Source organism: Hibiscus syriacus, unplaced genomic scaffold (assembly GCF_006381635.1).
Source record: "Hibiscus syriacus cultivar Baekdansim isolate YM2019G1 unplaced genomic scaffold, ASM638163v2 tig00112215_pilon, whole genome shotgun sequence".
Lineage (NCBI taxonomy): Eukaryota > Viridiplantae > Streptophyta > Magnoliopsida > Malvales > Malvaceae > Hibiscus > Hibiscus syriacus.
Genome location: NW_024063268.1, coordinates 2,287,464 through 2,306,192, shown reverse-complemented (window position 1 = coordinate 2,306,192; position 18,729 = coordinate 2,287,464). Strand labels below are relative to the sequence as shown.

The following is an 18,729-nucleotide window of genomic DNA, read 5'->3' as shown; positions in this document are numbered from 1 at the left end:
TTGTATATGCTATATAATTTATGTAAGACTTTATTATGTAATAATGGAAGAACATGGAATAAGTTATATGATAGAGTCATAAGAAATGAAATGAACATGAGAGAATAAGATAATCAAGTATAAGTTATATGATATGGTATAAGTGATTATACGAGAAATGTTAGGAGACTCTAAGAGAATAGTATGAATTCGTTGGCATAAATAAGGATACATAAGTTATATAGGGAAGATTCATAAATTAAAGGAAACTATGGTTTATGTATTATAGTGAAGAGCTACAAAGTTTTATTAAAAAGTATTGTGGAAGTCATGAGAAATGGAACTAAAAAAATAGATGGTTTATGTGAGTGGAAAAGGAAAAGGATATAAAATAAGTGGAAATTATTTATAAGATAGCATGAGACTAATTGAACATGTAATATAAACTTTATAAAGGAGTACTTGGGTAAAATCATTATATGATACAATTATAGAGTATTACTATACAAATTATATTAAAATACGATATATGAGAATATGAGTAAGTTTATAGGATATTGATAGGACATATAAGAATATTTAAATGTATGATGATATGAAAAAGGGAATACGAAGAAATGGAGCATAAGGTAGATAATATGATATCAGTTATTATATATCTATATGATATATGTCATCAGGTAATATGAAAGGACTCTGAAAATTGATATAAGCTATGAGAAAGTGTTCTAGGTGTTTCTATGTGTTATATGAAGCATATATGATCATATGTGAACAAGATATGATATGATATGATATGTATGTATATATGAATATCTGAGAAATGATCTAAGCTATATGATATGATATATGTGATTATATGCACTTTGGGATATATGTTATATGACATGGATCTATGTAACTACGCGAGAAAGTATATAAGCTATGTGACATGTAAATGTGACTCATATGAAAATGTTGTATGAGTAATTGAACTATGTGTTATGTGAAATGATAAATATAAAAGAAAATGCCCATGTTATGTGTCTTGAGAGCTAGGGGTATAGTTGGCATGCCAAGAGTCGAGGGTCTATGTGGTCCTTCGGGACATATATGTATTATTTGGAACATGTGTGAAGTCTGGTGAGACACATACTTGATCCCTAGTATATGTATATGATTCTTAAGGAATGATATGTGGTCCTTCGGGACATATATGTATTCTTTGGAACATGTGTGAAGTCTGGTGAGACACATACTTGATCCCTAGTATATGTATATGATTCTTAAGGAATGATATGTGGTCCTTCGGGATATATATGTATTCTTTGGAACATGTGTGAAGTCTGGTGAGACACATACTTGATCCCTAGTATATGTATATGATTCTTAAGGAATGATATGTGGTCCTTATGGACATTATTATATGGCACTACGGTGCAACTCTACGCGGCACTACGGTGCAATTCTATGTGGCACTTCGGTGCATTTATATGAGCTGTGGTGACAGCATTAGTGCACAACCTCCATAAACTCACATATATATAGTTCTCACATATGTACATGGGCTAATCAAGAGATATAAACAAATATATGTTAGTGATATGATAAATGTTATTGAACTGATATGATGTTGTGTGTGTATAGTGTTTGATTGAAAAGGTTAAGCATAAAAGTAGGTGATTACATGATAAACTGTTATTGATGAGATATGTGTATGTATGTATTTACTGTAATTAATCTGATATGATTTTATATGATACGAGGGAATCATGTAAGTTGGTATAAAAGGATAGAACAGAACATGCATGTATTGATATATGTTATAAAGTGCATTATAAGTTTTTATGCCTCACTAAGTCTTCGACTTAGCGTGTGATTGTTTCACACGTAGGGTACAGAAGCAAGAAGAGAAGAGAAGAAGAGTAATACAGGTCAGCATCTCCCTTACAAGATTTCAGATCAGAAAATAGATGAGTTAAATGATTTTTGTTATTTTGAATATAGTTGGCATGTACTAATTGATTGAGTTAAATATGCTCTGATCAATTTTGGTTATTGTGGTAAAATTATGTAACTAAACTGCTTTTACTCTAAGGAAAGTTTTAAATTTTCTTTGAATTTTGTCAAGAGTCAAAGTTTGAAAAGTCAATGTGACACCTCGGACTCGTATCCGGGTCGGGTACGGGTTGGGGTATTACATAACTTCTTAACGGTTTATCACATGATTAGAAACCAAACTAAGACATTTGGGATGATTTTTGGGGTTTTTTAAGCTTAAATAAGATATTTTTGGGTTCAAGTATCGGTATTGAATGAACAATGTCCATATTGGATGAATTAGGACAAAAATTAGGGATTTTCAACTGGTAGTATCTATATTGCCCCTACATTATCAATACTTAGGGTATTAAGTATCGATATTAGGCCATATTTTGTACTGATACTCATAGGGGTATCGATACTTAACCCTAGAATATCAATATTACTCACTTTGGGTGGTTAGATTTGACCTATTTAAGGCCTGTAAGATCTAAGGATGGTTCGTAAAGCTAGAACTTAGTCCGTGGGGGACATAAATGGCTAAAGGGGCTTAGAAACACTCACATGAGTGGGTTACAACCAAAATAACCATTGTAGGCGTAATGCATACAAGTATATTCAGTTGAGCATGTAGAATTTACCTAAGAATTAAGGACCATTACAAAGGAGGTACTAACAAGCACTATGACGAAATAATCAGATTATGAAATAGTAGAGTGAATACTGCAATAATGTCAGCGAATAGTGAGTGTACAATTGTCCCTCCAATTCGAGGGTGAATTGAAGGAAATATAATAAGAGCGATTAGAGTGTCGCTACCCATTATTGAACTCGAGTCAGATATCGGGCTAGCTAGTGTTAAAAATGACGAACAACAAGCACAATAATCATTGTAAAATCACAAAACACGTTGAGACTTATCTAGAGATAAATAACTAAAACGCCCTAAGTAACGAATGACCATAATAAAGCAGCTTGATAAACTAATAGTAGTAACATATTAAATAAATCTTGCATAATGTTCTAGATGAGATAACGAGCGAGATAACAGCTAGTAAGAGGACGACCTCACTTTAGTGTGTCCAGCTATGCTAGGGTGTAGCCAGGCTACCTTAGTTGCCCTAGTGGGGCATTGTCAGTGTGTAAGGCACTTTAGTGGCTAACTAGGACGCCAGGCTTGAACACTCATGAGGAGCGAGTTAGCGATGTTAATGTTGTGTGGCCTTCGGGCCCTTAGATATGTATGTATAGTTGCATCAGTCTAGTATAACAGATATCCTTAAAGCTTGTCTTGACGGCTATGTGAGATCGAGCCAATACTTCAGTTGAGCTGGAATTGTACTGATGCTATGTGACACGGGGTTCCCCCTCCATGATCTACCTGATGGCTATGTGAGAGCCAAGAGATCATTTAGTAGCTTAGTAGAAATTTCAACGATATTATGTGACATTGGGTTCCCTCAGTTAATTAGTGTCTGATGGCTATGTAAGACTAGATACAACAGTGTTGCATTCAGATAATGCAAAATAGAGTCATTGTTCATTTATATAATGCACATGAGTGTGAGTTTCACATTTAGATAATGCGTATGAGTTACAGTCATTAGGGTTAGAGACTCTTTAGAGGTGTACTCATGACGAGACCTTAGCAGAGGATTAAGGGAAGCGTAAGACTCCTACTTTAGTAATATAACAGTTGAGCCTGAAGGAGGTAGCACTTGATTAAGATCATTCATGTACCTATAGAGTAGTACCATGTCTTTAGTATGCTTATGTTTATGGGGACTCATAATGCTACTCTATATTAGCGATTATACTACTGAGCTTTGTAAGCTCAACGCTTGGATGTTTTTCTTTCGCAGGTCAGTACCTCGAGCCATTCATAGAGCACCATCGCAGTAGGACTTCTAGCATATCCTTCAAAGTATCATACTGTAGCATTAGTGGGTAAATGTATTCATAGGATCTTACTTATGTATTTGGTTTATCAACTATGAGTTTGTACTATTTTGATTTTAAATTATGTGTCATGGACCGGTTTATAGAATGTTTTATAACTGTTATTTATGTCTTTTACCATACCTTTCAGTATGTTTGAAATGAAAATAAACATATTTTCACAATCAGGGGTTGGTTCGAAGGGCCCAATGTGATGCTTTAAGCCCATTCGAGTTTAGGGTGTTACAGGAAAGGAAGAAAATTTGAGGGGAAAGTTAAAATATGCGACATAAGAAGAGAAGTGAAGTGGGATAAACCCTAAAGTATTATGTATATATGGTAATATTTTTGTAAATACTATAATTATATAAAATAATTAAAAAAATTTGTCAAGTCAGATCGGAGATTTTTTTATCCCAAACCTGTTCCCGACCTAAACACAAAAATATTGTTCACCAAATTCGATTCAATACGAACCCGAACTCATAATTTAAAAGAAAAAATCCGCTCCTATCGGGTCAGAACGAGTCGAGACTCTTCGAAATCGAATTAAATTAACATCCTTAATCATATTCAGAAAAATATATCATGTTGTAGATTAGATTACCTCTAGGGCAGCCATCCGTTCAAGTACTAACTTTGAATTTTGATTTTAACCAACTTAACAACTTTATAAAATCCATACAAGAAGGTTCACAAAGAAGTTTGGTTCTTATTAAACAAAACTAAATAACAAACAATTAGTTGCTTTTTTTTGTCATTTCCTTCCATGTAGTTTTGAACGGAAAATGGCCGATACTATGTTCTCTATGGAGATGAAATTAAAGAGAGAAAATAAGAGTGAATATTATCTATTTACATGTATTTAAATTGTAAAAAAAATGAAATTAACGGTATAACTTGTAAATATAAACATTTTATTTAATAACTTGATTTTTTTTATTAATCTTTGTGCTTACAAGGTGTAATATCTATTCTAAATACTCAATAAACTGAGATTTATATAGAATTACATATATATGTCACCTTCATTTTTTTAACATACTATTATTTAACTAAATTTACTCAAAATTTCTGAAAATGTTAATCTAAAGATCATGAAACAAATTTGATGTGAACATTTTCGATAAATCCCCTTCCGAGATAAGTCCATCATGAAATGATTCAAACATGAATTGGTGATTGAAATCTGCACAAGGCAATCCAAGAACACCATGACCATGAACCCTCGCTGAATCGGAATAGGAATAGGTAGGAGAATTATCAGAGACGTTGTCGTGGTCATCCATGAATCTGACTGCAGCATCGGAGTCCTTTCCGGTGAGTTCTTGCACGAGAGCTCGGAACTGCGAGGCACATGTCATCACCTTCATGGGACTCGAGATATAAACCACTTTGATATCTTCGTTAGAATTCCTTCTATTGGACTGCTTATTACTTTTCCTTTGACGAACGCCTAGTGCATCCATGACGGAAGTTAAATTTGGAAGAAGAAAAAGAAAAGTGAAGACACTTACGATGGATGAAGTGGGAAATAATATGAGTACGGTTTAGGGTTTATATAAACATTAACAATTTAAGGTTATCCGTTGTAGTACGGAAGCTGATTTCGAGGAAGGAGATACGAAAAATGCAACGAAAAGGTGTTGGAAATTTTATCTTGACAAAGAAAATGGAAGGTTACAAGAAGGAATGGAGAACTAAAAATAAAAACTACAGATCTAAAGAGACAATGATTTAGTTTATTTATTCATTACATCTAAATTTTAATTTATAGTAAATAAACCATATATTATCACTCAACATTTCATTTAAAATATTTTTTAAAATAAAAAATGTTTAATCTCAGCCGTAAATCTATATAAGATTAAAATTTGTTATATTAGGCAAGTAGATGCTAACTCCAATAATAATAATTTAATAATAATGATGAATTTCATTTTTTATTAGTATAGATAAATACAAAATAATATATGTTCGAAAAATTTTCATTCATTTGACAATAAATATACATACAATTATATAAATATCATGCTTAAAAGTAGGATTCAGAAGATAAAAAATAATCTCGAGATTGATTAATTAGTTTTATTTAAAAAAAAGTGCTTTTAATATTTTAATTTTGTTTATTTATGTTCGGTTCATTGTAACGGGGAATGGACAGAAACATGTGCGCAGACTCTTGCGACTCCGAAAACTTGGACATTTGGTTGGAAAAATATGATTATGTGGTTAGACTTCATTGGTTTATTTATTTCGTTTTTTTAATACGGCTTCTATGTCGACATTATTTATAATATTCCCAAATATTCTTTAACCTTTTCTTGAACTTCTATGTTCGAATATGTCATTGTACATATCAATTAGCTGCAAATACTTGAAAGATATTTTTTTAATAATGTTGGGAATTTGGGGTTCTTTATTTAATTGAAATTTTACCATATGAAAAATTAATGTTTGCGACAGAAAATGAAAATGCTTACCGTTAAATGAATACATTCATAAACAAACATTAAATGAATATGTTAACAAAAACTAAACGAACGAATATGAATACCTTAAAAAAAAGGGCTTAATATCAAAATAAGTGTTCAAACTATACCATTTTTTCTAAATAGATGCTTAAACTATTTTGACTCATCTAGATGCCTAATGTTACAAACATTACTAATTTAGGTGTCCAGACCGTCAACGTAGTTAATTTCCCCGTTAGGTGACACATGTCACAATCTGATAATTTTGATTTTTTTTTAAAATATTAAAAATATTATGATATTTATAAAAATACTAACTTTTCTTATATTATAAAATAACACCAAAATCTCAAATTCTAATCTTAATCCGCCGCAGTCGTCCTTTCCGATCACGACCACCGCCACCGACGTAATTCCTGCCACCCTCCTACTCATACGCCACCATAGCTTCCATCGATTGGCCATTGGAATTGCGTTAGACTACGATTTTCATCATAAGATTCGTGAGGTATAAAATGTTGATTCATCGTCGATCGATCACAATTTCATAGGGGTTATGGTTGCTGGGGGAGAGGAAATCGAGTAGAGCTTCGTCAATGGCAAAAGGCGATGATTGGCGTGAGTTTTGGAGTTGAAATAGATGTTTTCAAAGTTTTTGGTTTATTTCAAAATGTATGTTTTTTAAGTGACAATTGTCATTTAACGGAAAATTAACACCGTTGACGGCCCAATCACCTGAATGGGTAATGTTTGTAACGTTAGGCACCGCGATGAGTCAAAATAGTTTAGGCACGTATTTGAGAAAAATGTATAGTTTGGACACTTATTTTGGAATTAATCCAAAAATAAATAAACAAGTACGAACCGAACATGAACACCTTTAAAAATAAACAATTGAAAAGGAACATAAATTTGCTTGTTCAAATTCGATTCATTTAAACCCTACCTACAATATACCCCAAGAGAATTACCCCTTAAAACTAAAGAGCATTGAACGTGTATTTTGGCTATAAACAGGCAAATTTTATTCAATTTGTTTGGCCAAGCTAAAAAGTAGTGTTAGCTAACATTCGTAAACAGAAAGGGGGAGGTGGCGGCTAATTCAACACTAACTCACCGCTCATAAGTACCCCCGGTAATGAACTTACACACGTAGAATCCAAGAAAAATACAGAAGAGGGGCAGAATTTACAAGGAATTACCTGTACTGCGCTAAGATTCCGGTTGCTCGGACTTTAAAGGTGCACCAGATGAGGATGTGCAGCTCCCGTTCTGCATGTAAAGGCTATTTGCAACCATAGAATCACTAACCAAGCCGACATCAACGTCGTCGAAGTTGAGTGCCCCTCTGATCTTCCGGCTACTAAAAGCAACAAAGAAAACGACATCATCATTAGTTAAGAAATTCTATGTTTAACAGTTTTACAACTTAAGGACAGAAGAGAAGAATACCCGTTCAAGTGATTGTTGATGGCAGTTAGGTCCTTCGAAGGGCTCTGAAAAGCTCGAGTACTCTCTCCGACACAAGCATAGTAGCTTCTTGAGCTATGTGAGATTAGAGCATCCATCTGTAAATGAAAACAAGATCTAATCTAATAAAAAGGGACACATACTTCTTTTCTACATAACCACATTTAAACCAAGTTACTCCGACTCTTCATTTTTCTTTGTATATCTAGTTATACACATGCACATTTAAATGTGTTTATAAGGATATACTCTTCAAAGGCATTCCAAACACATGGAAAACATTAACATTTTTAATAAACCCATTTAAGATACATTATCATATCAGACACTCAACAGTAATTGAGATAATACCAAAGGCTAAAAATAGAACAAAGAATTTTCTATAGTACCTAGTTCAGACAATCAAAAAATACAACTGATTCATCTTTTTCTACCATGATGCAGGAGCATCCAAGATTATTTTAATTATTTTGTTTTTAGGATTGGTTTTTTATTTAGGTTTTTCCATTAGTTTTTTTATCAGTATGTTCTTTTAGATAGTTATCTGATTAGCGTAGGACACGGTAAGAGTTCTAATACAACTATTCTACTATTAGTGAGTTATTATAAATACTACACGAGAAGCTTTAGCGGATCATTGAGAATTTTAATAAACCTGGTTGTTGGAAAATCCCATAACCATTTCTTATCACCAATTCAATTAGTTTCACTATTTTGTTTTCAATTTTATCTGTCGTTTTGACTTTACTCTCCACCAAATTGGTTATCAAAGCCTTTTACATCCTAGGTTCATATCGAGAATAGCTGAAGGGTAGGAAATAATAGAGGTCGTGTCAAGAGGAAATCAAGACCGACACATGAAGTAGGCAGAGATGACATGCAAGAATGAACTATGGCAAGTTTGCAAGACTTGCAAAGACAGGTACATGTGGAAACCCAAAAAGAGACTCCAGAAGCTGCCCACAACCAGTTTGACCAACCAGAAGGTAGTCTTACTATGAATCTGATATTGGTAAGATAGGATGTTGGAACCGATCTATGATGAAAGTGGAGAGAATTTGGCGTGTATCTGATTCAAGGAGTCTTTGGTAGTTCATAATGACAACCAAAACTTTAGAAGAGTGGAAGGATTGGAAGCAAGATCTTCTTGATATCTCAAATGATTCAATGTCGGATGATTGTTTTGGAATAAACAGATACTGTTCCATTTTTACAACAGAAACACATTCTAATGAGGGAAAATTCAAAGTAGAACTCAAGAAAAGGCAGGAATACTTGAAGGCGAGTTACAGTTTGATGGCAATGCAAAATTTCGGAGAAAAAGTACCAGCAACCAACATGAAAGTTGAGTTTCTGAAAGCAGTAACTGAAAATCAAGTTCTACTGGGTTCTAGAGAAAGCCAATGGCTAGTGGTTGAAATTCATGAAAGAGGACTTTTCGTTAATAATTTTGCATGTTTGTTTTCCTTGGTATCCAGCTGCAATTAAATATATCTGTTTCCATGAAGCTAATAGAGCTATTATTGTTTTCCTCATAGGCTGGGATGATACTTCTAAGTTCTTTTACAAGATTAAAGTGATCAAATTTCTTGGGAATATTCGATGTAGGGCCAACATAGATGATATTATGTATGTCACATATTATGGCTGAGGTAGCTAAAGTTTAATCGTCGGAATCGAGTTTTTTTTTTTAACCCGGAGAGAATGATGCAAGAGCATCCAAGATTATTTTAATTATTTTACTTTTAGGTTTAGTTTTTTAAGTTTATCTTTTCTGTTCTTTTAAATAGTTAAGTGATTAGCATAGGACTCTTGGTAAGAGTTCTAAAACAACTATTTTATTATTAGTGAGATGTCTATTGTAAATACTATACTAGAAGATTTAAGGGAATATTATTATCATTGAGAATTTTAGTTAAGCTGGTTCCAGGAAAATCCCAGAACTATTTTCTTTATCCCTAATTCAGTCAGGTTTATTATCTTTTTTCAAATTTTTCTTTGCTGTTATGACTTTCCTCTCCATCATACCAGATTCATGGAACTTAATACTGGAAACTAGAGGTTCTTTATTAATTGTCCTTTTTAAGAGTGCTGCATCATTAGACATTGTAAATAATTGCTTGTGTGGCAATTGTTCTAAGCACTAAAATATTTTTTTCAAACATGCTCCATGAGGCTGGTCAAATCTTAAACGTGCAAGTCAGTTTTTCTATAAATGGAAAATTAGTAACTCAATGAAGAGTAGAAAAACTGGATTTTAGTACCTTGGATGTCCGCAATGGAGACACATATACATTGTGGGTTGCAGAAACTTTCTTTGGGGACATATCAGGGAGATTTGGAAAAGGAGAAACTTTAGGAGATCCAGGACATGGACCTAATTAGGGAATGAAGATAGAACAAGCAAAATTAGAATGGCCTGCACAAGCAGCAAGGATAGAATATAACACCGACACTTCAGGATATAATAATGGAAAAAAATGAAACAAGTACCATCGTAACTATTGTTGGCTTCAGCAACTCGGCTTGTTCTTGTAGTTATTCCAGCAGAACCAAGTTCTCCCAGCAAAGGCTTTACAGCAGGAATGAATATTTCATTGTAGAATGCAATTATATCAATATTATCCTGCCCGGTTCTCTGTTTACAGATTATTAAAATGGTCAAAATCTCCAGGAAAAGCAGGGACGAAGAAACTAGAGATGAGAAACCGTACCCCTGTTGGTCTAGCAGATGACCTGTCAATAAATACACTTTGGAAAACCTGAGGTTTACATTGTGGTTGCTTCCTATAGTTGCAAATGATTTCTTTGAAAGTCAAGCGCAACTGAGAAATCTGCAGGTTATTCATTCTTAAAGTAACAGGAAGAACTGCAGATAAATTTAACAGTGGTTAAAAAGATATCATAAGAGGAGCAGACCTTTGCAACTACGTAGAAACAACAAAGGATGATCTGGTCAATATGACGGTTAAAGAACAGAGAAGTCCGCTGGTTTAGTATTTGCTGAAAAAGATGATATAAACTCTCCCTAATCTGTTGAGACAATTGTAGTCTCTCAACCATACCATTAATCCTGACGGCAGACAACTTATTAATCTAGACAGTGAAAAGCAAGCAACACATTAAACAGAGTAGATGATAATCAAATAATCTAAATCAAATTCAATAGTCAGTAATCGTGGGCAATTTTCCACGAGAAACTATATCATGGGATATTTACATTTTACAATTAAGTGTTAGTAGGTTCGAACCAGTATGAGTATATACGGCACACCCTAGCTATGAAAGAAAGTCTACTTTATCTTGTATTTTGATACCTTGCTAAAAAATACATTTATTCCTGTTTCTGCACATGTTTCTCCTTCACCGCCTGGGTTAGGACGTGTTGGACTACAAACAAATACCCGAAAAGAAAATTCAGTTAAGCCAGTGCAGTTAGTTCAGGTTTCTACTTCCTAGAACTTCCAACACAAACTACCTCGAAAATGCAGATTGCAAAGGAGCCTTCTTAAGGTTGCTTAATGCTAATAGACGATCCTTCACCGGTGATGTAAAAGCGTTCCGTTCAACCAAAACGCTTCTAAACTCTGCACATGGTCTCATGGGAGACCTTACATCCCCATTTTGAGCTGAAAAGAAATAAATAAATAGCACTACTATGATCTCATGATAGAATATAATTTAAAATTGAGAAAAAACAGTAATCAAATCCTATAACATAAGTTACTACATTAAACAAGAAAATTCACATACCAGTCGGAAAGTATTAAAATAAAGCTCAAAATGATGCACACCTATGATTGAGCTACCAACATTACCTGTTGATGTTTCGTGCTTCTGCAAAGTGGACACTGGAGGTGTACCTCCAGAAGAGTTTACATGCATCGCAATTGCATCCAAAGATGGCATTGGCTCTGCCAATAGGCCAAGAAGATTTATTTCAGCAGACAGGGTAGGTCTTGCAACTATCAAAGAATTATACATTGAGGAGCCTTTACTCCACACCATGCTCTCCAAAAGCCTCTCTTCCAGAGAATTTAGATGCCGCCTCAATTCTCTTGGAAGAGAATCCTCGTGTCTAATGAAACTTTCTATCACCTTGCTCAGATCAAAGGCTGTAATACCAGTCCTTTCCAGTACCATAGGGAACAACATTGTGGCAGTCTTATGTGTCGCTAGCACTAGTTCAGCAGAACAAGCAAGCATGCATCTATGAAACCTCTCATTAGTTAATAAAGAGGTCAAGTTAGTTGCATGTAATATTTGCAACTCTGCAGTACACATGGCTTCCAAAACCCTATAGTATAACTTCAGTGCCTCTAGTCTTCGTTGTTCCATCCATATATTATCCATCAGATTTACATTTTGAAGGCTTCCAGTTGCACTACAATCATGATTTCTAGGGAATATTGCCTCCAATATTATATGTGACCTACATATCACATCATTGGTAACATCTTTATCACAAGATGATAAAAAATGCTGCAACTCAGCTGAAGGTTTTGAAGGAAGAGGACAAATGACAGAACGAAGCCATTTTGCAGTTGTCATTGCAGTGCTGACGGGCGTAGCTGCCATCTTCGCACTCGGCGATCCAAGTACACCATTCACATGAGATGCAGGAGGCCGTCGAGGAGACAGCAGGCTTGAGATTGACTTTGATGGTGAGGCCATTGAATCAAGTTTCCTCTACTCAGAACAGAATAAACAACTTTCTTAGATAAAGGAACTGCTATGTAAAGCACAAAAACCAAAGGGAAGAGTACACTTCTTCAAATTTGAAACAGACCTTGATACCAGTACCATTCATAGCCCCTCCAGACAAGCTCCCTACACCAAGTAAACTATCTTCTTCATTTACAAACACCCTTTCATCCAGATCACCATTATTACAAATTGCATCATCATAATCTTTTTCTAAAATATTCAAACAGGATGAAAGAGATTGTTCCTCCATTAAACCTTCAAAATAGATCAAGCCATCTGCGTCAAAGAAGATCACTTAAATTAAAAGAAAACCCGATGAAAGCATGCTGCCAAAATTGTATTCGTGACTTAAATGACGAACCGGTATCAATATTTTCCAGAGTTTCCATTTTACACTCAGCTGCTGGACATGGTTTTTTTCTCAATATATCTTCTATTAACTTATTGGCCATCTCCATTGTTTTCCTCAAATCATATTCTGAAGCATCATACATGTTGCAAAGTGATGCAAGCAAGTCAACACCTTTGTCTCCTTTCTTAACTGAACGATTAGATGAAGTCAACAAGGAATGCCAAAATTTTATCCCAGCCAGGAATAGCAAATAAAGAAAAAATGTAAAAGGGTAAGAACTAAACACCAGTGATAAATATTGGACAAAATAAAAGAAAAAGGGCCAGTGACGAAGAATCACAATGCATTCTCTTTATCAAAGACATCTAAAATTTTGACTTCTAAAAACGAGCAGAAAACTACCAAAACGTGGAGAGTCACTGATCTTGAAGTTCCTGAAGCGAATGGGAACATGTATAATCAAAATAACCTGTTAAAAATCAAATAAATTGTAAGAAAACATTAAATGCAACTTTCAATGTTTGCATTCTGTTTGATAATTATTAAATTAACCCATTATCTGTACTAATATAATAAGAACGTATTTCATCAGAAAACGGGACATGTTATTCCTTAATAAAACCAAGTCTGCCTTTGATTTCAAGAAAAAAACAAGTCTGCCTTTATACAATCAGCTAGTAAGAAAGCAACAGAAAAGCATAACTGACCAGTATAGAAACAAAACCATTTGCACAAGACACTAGGTCTTTAAAACGGCTGAATGCATGCACACGGAGTGCCAAAAAAAGTAACCACCCAAAACGATGGCACTCAGATAAATAATCCGGTAAACTGGTAGCATTTTGCTGCTTGTCAATATTTGCATCACTTGCCAAGAAGAGTTCCCAAAATGCACGCTTGAATGACCTTTTTTACCATTCAATAGCAAGATGCAGATGTTATTTACTTTACAAATTGAAAAATTATACAAACTAGCCAGAAAAATAAGGTTTTGAGGATACAGTTCCCAAAGGAAAACACTTAAAATCTATCAAATGCACACTACAAATTCTGAGTAACATATCATTTGAAATATAATTCTGCAATCTGTCTAAAGGAAAATGTCATATTTATATCACTATCTTAAATTTAATTATGTTATCAGTTAGGAGAAGATTACAATCAATGCCAAAATCAAGGCCACATGACCAGCTACTGTAAAAAAATAGGATATGTGCATGTATGTATGTGTTATATAATTATTGTATTTTATTTTCCAATATATTTAACATGCACATCTTGCACAGTACAACCCCCTACCCCTCCCCCGGGTTTCCTCTTTTTGTTTGTGGGGGATCAACACTTGATAAAAACACCGTAATCTAGGCCTGCTCTTGTAGATTTCGAACAAGGTTCAAGGCACATAAGCAAGTATACTGCACTGAACCCTTGTAAAACATAAATATAGCTTTTCACTAGTGTGATTTCATGAATTTAAAAGTAATCCATCGAATTAGCAAAGCATAGTTCTATTCAGATAAAAAGATAAATGCTAATTACATCACAAAGCTATCCAGACATACCATCTTACAACCTAGAACAAGTTATAAAAGAAGGGCACTTACTTGCTTATAAGACTCAAGTGCACAAAGTTGGCCTGCATCTCCTTAGCCTAATTGATGAAGTACCATAAGCAGATAGTTAAAAGAAGCAACTTTGCCAGATATTTTCAAAAATAAATATAAAAGAAAAGAAGTTAAAACATATTCCTTCAGTACCTCGAGTCTACTCTCCCAATCTTCACCATACATGTTACTCAAAACAGGACCAGCTTTAACCACAAACTGAGGCAACTCTTTAAAAAAATCCACAGTACTGCAAAACATAGGAAAAACTCATTCTCGCTGAAACAGTTGCCGATCAGAAAAACTATCCTTATGTACACAAAATTAACAGCATCATACTTCAGCTTTGTAGCTCTCAATATCTGGCATAACGAAAACCCACTTCCATCAGACTCATTTTGTGTATTTTCTCCATTCTTTTCGCTCAGTCGCTTGAGTGAATATAAAACAAATGAAAACCAAAACCGCTTTGCTTCTTCCGGCTAACCAGAATAAATGCAACAAAGTTAGTTCATCTAAAAGTAATTGTCTTAAGTAAATTTCCATATAAAAGGAAGTTAAAAAACCCACCGTCCCACTCCCAATTGCTGAAACATTTGAGGTTAAAAGGTGTTTTGTTTTTTTGAATAGCTTCATGGCATTTGAGCAAGCTTTCTCATCCAGAGATAATCCATTCTGGAAATCACGTAAAATTAACACTAAAATACACACAGAGAAAAGAAAGAAATAAAATACTGCTGAAAAGAACATATCACTACCTTGCACAAAGCAGTGAACCTAGTTTCAATGGCATCGCCATCCGTGCCACCACCAGTTGTTACTGAAGGCTTCATGTCTTCCATGTTCATCAATTTCCAAAAAGTTCTAAAAATGAACTTATAATCAGCATATTCAAGATTAAGCTAGCTATTAAAGTTACAAACTATCAAAAGAAAACACACAAATTGACTTTAAAATTTTCTTTTTTGAGAAAAAAATATACAAATAAATAACAGCAACTTAAACCTCCGCTGCAAAATAAAAATGCATTTCAAAATTTTTAGCTACCATACAAGGGAATTAAAAGAAGAAGAAGAAAATCATTTACACTTCTGGAAATGGCGAATTGATCTCCAAGAATGCCAACCGAAAAAACTAAAACTTACAAAATTCAGGCTTCAAATTGTTTGGATCCTGGATCTAAAGATGTAACAAATCCAGTGAAGCGAAACCCTAGCTTCTAATCTACCACCCAAAACACAGTGTTTTAAACGAATCGAGAGGAAAGAGAAACCAGTTATAAAGAGAATGATATTAATTTCATTTTTTTTTTTTACTAATTTTAGTGAATAACAACGAAGAACCCTAAAATTCTCTCTCTCTGGGCCTTTTTTATTGGAAAACCCTATAAGTGAAGGATCTTTTCTATTTCGCGCGGGAAAATTAACCAACATAATAACATCATGATAGACATGCACCAATAACATGACATTCATCGTCATCAAATTAGGATTTGACACGCATAATGCTGCCATTGGATTTTATCGCCAAATTAGCTCAACGTCTAGCCGTGACGAAGATTCCAGCTTTTGGTGAAGTGTGGGTAAAAATTGAAAGGGGTGTTTGGTTTAAGGATTGTGGGATTTCTATGAGATGGAAATTCCACATTCCCATATTTGGTTGGTCGAGAATCTCATTCCCGGTAATATTTTATTACTAATAGTAGATTTTTTGGGATATATTACCTGGAATGTCATTACCTCCCTTCTCTTAGGTATTGTAACATTACCGGCGTTTTGGACTAAAATGCCCTTAAATTTTTTTTTTTCAAATATCATTCTTCTGTCATTGAATAATAAAAATTCTACGAAGGTTAAATTATAAATTTATCCTTAAATTATTTTAGATTTACAAAAAAAGGTTTATAATTAAAATTTTATATAAAGTTCAGGGGTTAAAATTTTTTTACTCTTTCATTAAACCTATTTTATATTTTTAATTTTATAAAAAAATTATATAAATATTATGAATTTAATTTTTTAAAGAAATATATAAATATTTTATAATTTTTAATATTATACAAATATATAATGACAATTTGGTCAAATATACATTTAAATAATCTTTTATTCCTTTAACCAAACACGGTAATCTTACATTCCTGCTAAACCAACCAAACACAAAATACAACATTCTCAGTAATCATATTCCCTGGTAATCTTTTATTCCCACTGGTAATCTTTTATTCACACTGATAATCTTACATTCCGTGAACCAAACGCACCCAAAGGGTTCGTGCTTCCGCCGTTAGGGTGAGTTTTAACGGTGAGTTGCGTTGAGCCGTTTTCTGAGGCTCGGAAATAGGAACGGCAAAGAGTCAGGGGAATCGTTTGGGTGTGGGGCCCACTGCAAAGCTTTCTGCTTTGTCTTTTTCTCGAATTGTGTCGTTTTGTGTAGACCATAGTGAGTGCTGTCTTTTGTGTTTTTTAAGGTCTGTTTAGTTTTAAAGGTGGAGAATCGTCACAGCAAACAAAGCAGAGCTTTCTTCATCTCTATTTTCCAGAACCAGAAAACAGAGAAAAAATAAGCAAAGAAAATGCAAACAGAGAGATATATCGCGCGATCTCTTATTTATTATTTGGTTCTTTCCAAATGATGTTTTTAGGGAAAATATAGAGAGATTGCTTTTGGAGAGTTTTTGTTTGCTTTTTCCTTTGGAAGGGTTTCCGTAGCAAAATCCCTCATTACGCTTTTCTAGGGTTTCCTCCAATTCTTCAAATTTTCGAGCTCGATATAGAAATAATCAATAAAGCTAGCAATTGTTTCTTCGAGGCAACAGTGATTCGGCAGCTTGGATCTGCTTTTGCTCACAGGATTTTCAGTTTCAGCTTGGATTTTCTTGCTGGTAAGATTGATTTTAACATCCTTTTCTAGTTATTTCCAAATCCCCTCCATTGGAATCCTCGAGAAAGGTACCAAATTTCCTCACTCGATCCAGTTTTCCCCTGATTATTTTTGGGTTGAATGAATCATATTTCTTTGTTCAAGTGCTAGTATGATTTGATTTTCGTTTGGTGAATTGGATTAGATCTGGTTTCTGGGATTTGAATTTGGGTTTTTTCTTTCCTTTTTGAATTATTTTCAATTATTTTTAGGTCTACACGTTATTTCCTTTATTGGGGTTTTATTGTTCTTTCTCTCGAGTTGTGATCTCAATTTAGTTATTTTTAATCTTCAGTTCTGTAGTTACTTGGTTCAAATTTTCGTGCCTTTTGCTGCTTAATTTCGGAGGATAATATTTGACTCTGCGTAGTTTAATTATTTGTCTTGTACTCTAGAATAATCCAAGTGAAGTTCATGCTAATACACTACTGGTAATTTGATGGTTATCAAGGGCTTTCCTTTTATCTTCATTCTTCACCTTTAAGGCACTACTGGATCTATTTTGCTATATTGCTCTGGGTAGGAGTTACTAGATCATTTTTTTTTCCATTGTCCTATACCTCTAGTATCTTATATCATTATTTATATTTCAAATTGAGTATATCTGTTATAAATATTTATAAACTGTTTTTTGCTTTTTGGGTGTTGCATTTTCGGGTCTGAGGATTTTCAGAAAGGTTTCTTCTTTGGATCTTCTTTTTCATAGTCCCTCATAGCTTCGATTATAGATGATTACTTGAGGTCATGTCATTCTTTTAGATCCCATAGGGCGTATAGGGGGAGGGCTCAACGGAGTGGTGTCAAGGAGACTAGACTTAGAGTTTGTTCGTTAAATGTAGGCACATTAAATGCTAGGCTGCTGGAGCTGACCGACGTACTTAGTAATAGGAAAATAGATTTTGCATGTATTCAGGAGACTAGGTGGAAAGGGGCTCGCGCCAGAGAGTGTAATGGGTACAAGTTGTGGTATTCAGGAGTAGATAACGCTAGAAATGGGGTGGGTATCTTGGTATCCTCTAGTCTCAAGGAAAATGTTGTTGAAGTTTGTAGATACCGGGATAGGATCATGATGATTAAGGTTATTATAGAAGCGGAAGTGGTGAATGTCCTTTCAGTGTACGCTCCACACGTTGGCCTAGGGGAGGGGGAGAAACGTTGCTTCTGGGATCAGTTAGATATTGTACTTAGGAGCATTCCGGAGGACCAAAGAGTTTTCATAGGGGGAGACTTCAATGGCCATATAGGTAGTGCAATCGACGGG

At 34.3% G+C, this 18,729-nt stretch overlaps 2 protein-coding genes across 4 annotated transcripts; both read right to left on the bottom strand.

Annotated features, from left to right (window-relative positions):
- Positions 1-4,948: 4,948 nt before the first annotated feature.
- On the bottom strand, positions 4,949-5,536 carry LOC120175802. Its single transcript, XM_039182360.1, has one exon. It carries the CDS (start codon positions 5,406-5,408, stop codon positions 5,028-5,030), a length of 381 nt encoding a protein of 126 aa, XP_039038291.1. The 5' UTR covers positions 5,409-5,536; the 3' UTR covers positions 4,949-5,027.
- Positions 5,537-7,400: 1,864 nt separating this feature from the next.
- Positions 7,401-15,790, bottom strand: LOC120175759 (retinoblastoma-related protein-like). 3 transcript variants are annotated; one of them, XM_039182323.1, is made up of 19 exons: positions 15,692-15,790; positions 15,305-15,410; positions 15,117-15,221; positions 14,886-15,028; positions 14,700-14,796; positions 14,547-14,593; positions 13,650-13,848; positions 13,345-13,411; positions 12,952-13,131; positions 12,673-12,866; positions 11,702-12,572; positions 11,362-11,512; positions 11,201-11,273; positions 10,803-10,979; positions 10,598-10,717; positions 10,377-10,521; positions 10,148-10,260; positions 7,866-7,981; positions 7,401-7,776 (listed from the first exon to the last, which is right to left on the bottom strand). In XM_039182323.1, the coding sequence occupies exons 2-19, from the start codon at positions 15,392-15,394 to the stop codon at positions 7,626-7,628; spliced, it is 3,039 nt and encodes a 1,012-aa protein (XP_039038254.1). In that variant the 5' UTR covers positions 15,395-15,410; positions 15,692-15,790; the 3' UTR covers positions 7,401-7,625. The 3 variants fall into 3 exon arrangements, with proteins under 3 accessions (XP_039038254.1, XP_039038255.1, XP_039038253.1); XM_039182324.1 differs by lacking the exon at positions 15,692-15,790 and adding an exon at positions 15,634-15,673 and having other exon boundaries at positions 7,401-7,773; XM_039182322.1 differs by lacking the exon at positions 15,692-15,790 and adding an exon at positions 15,634-15,651.
- Positions 15,791-18,729: the final 2,939 nt, after the last annotated feature.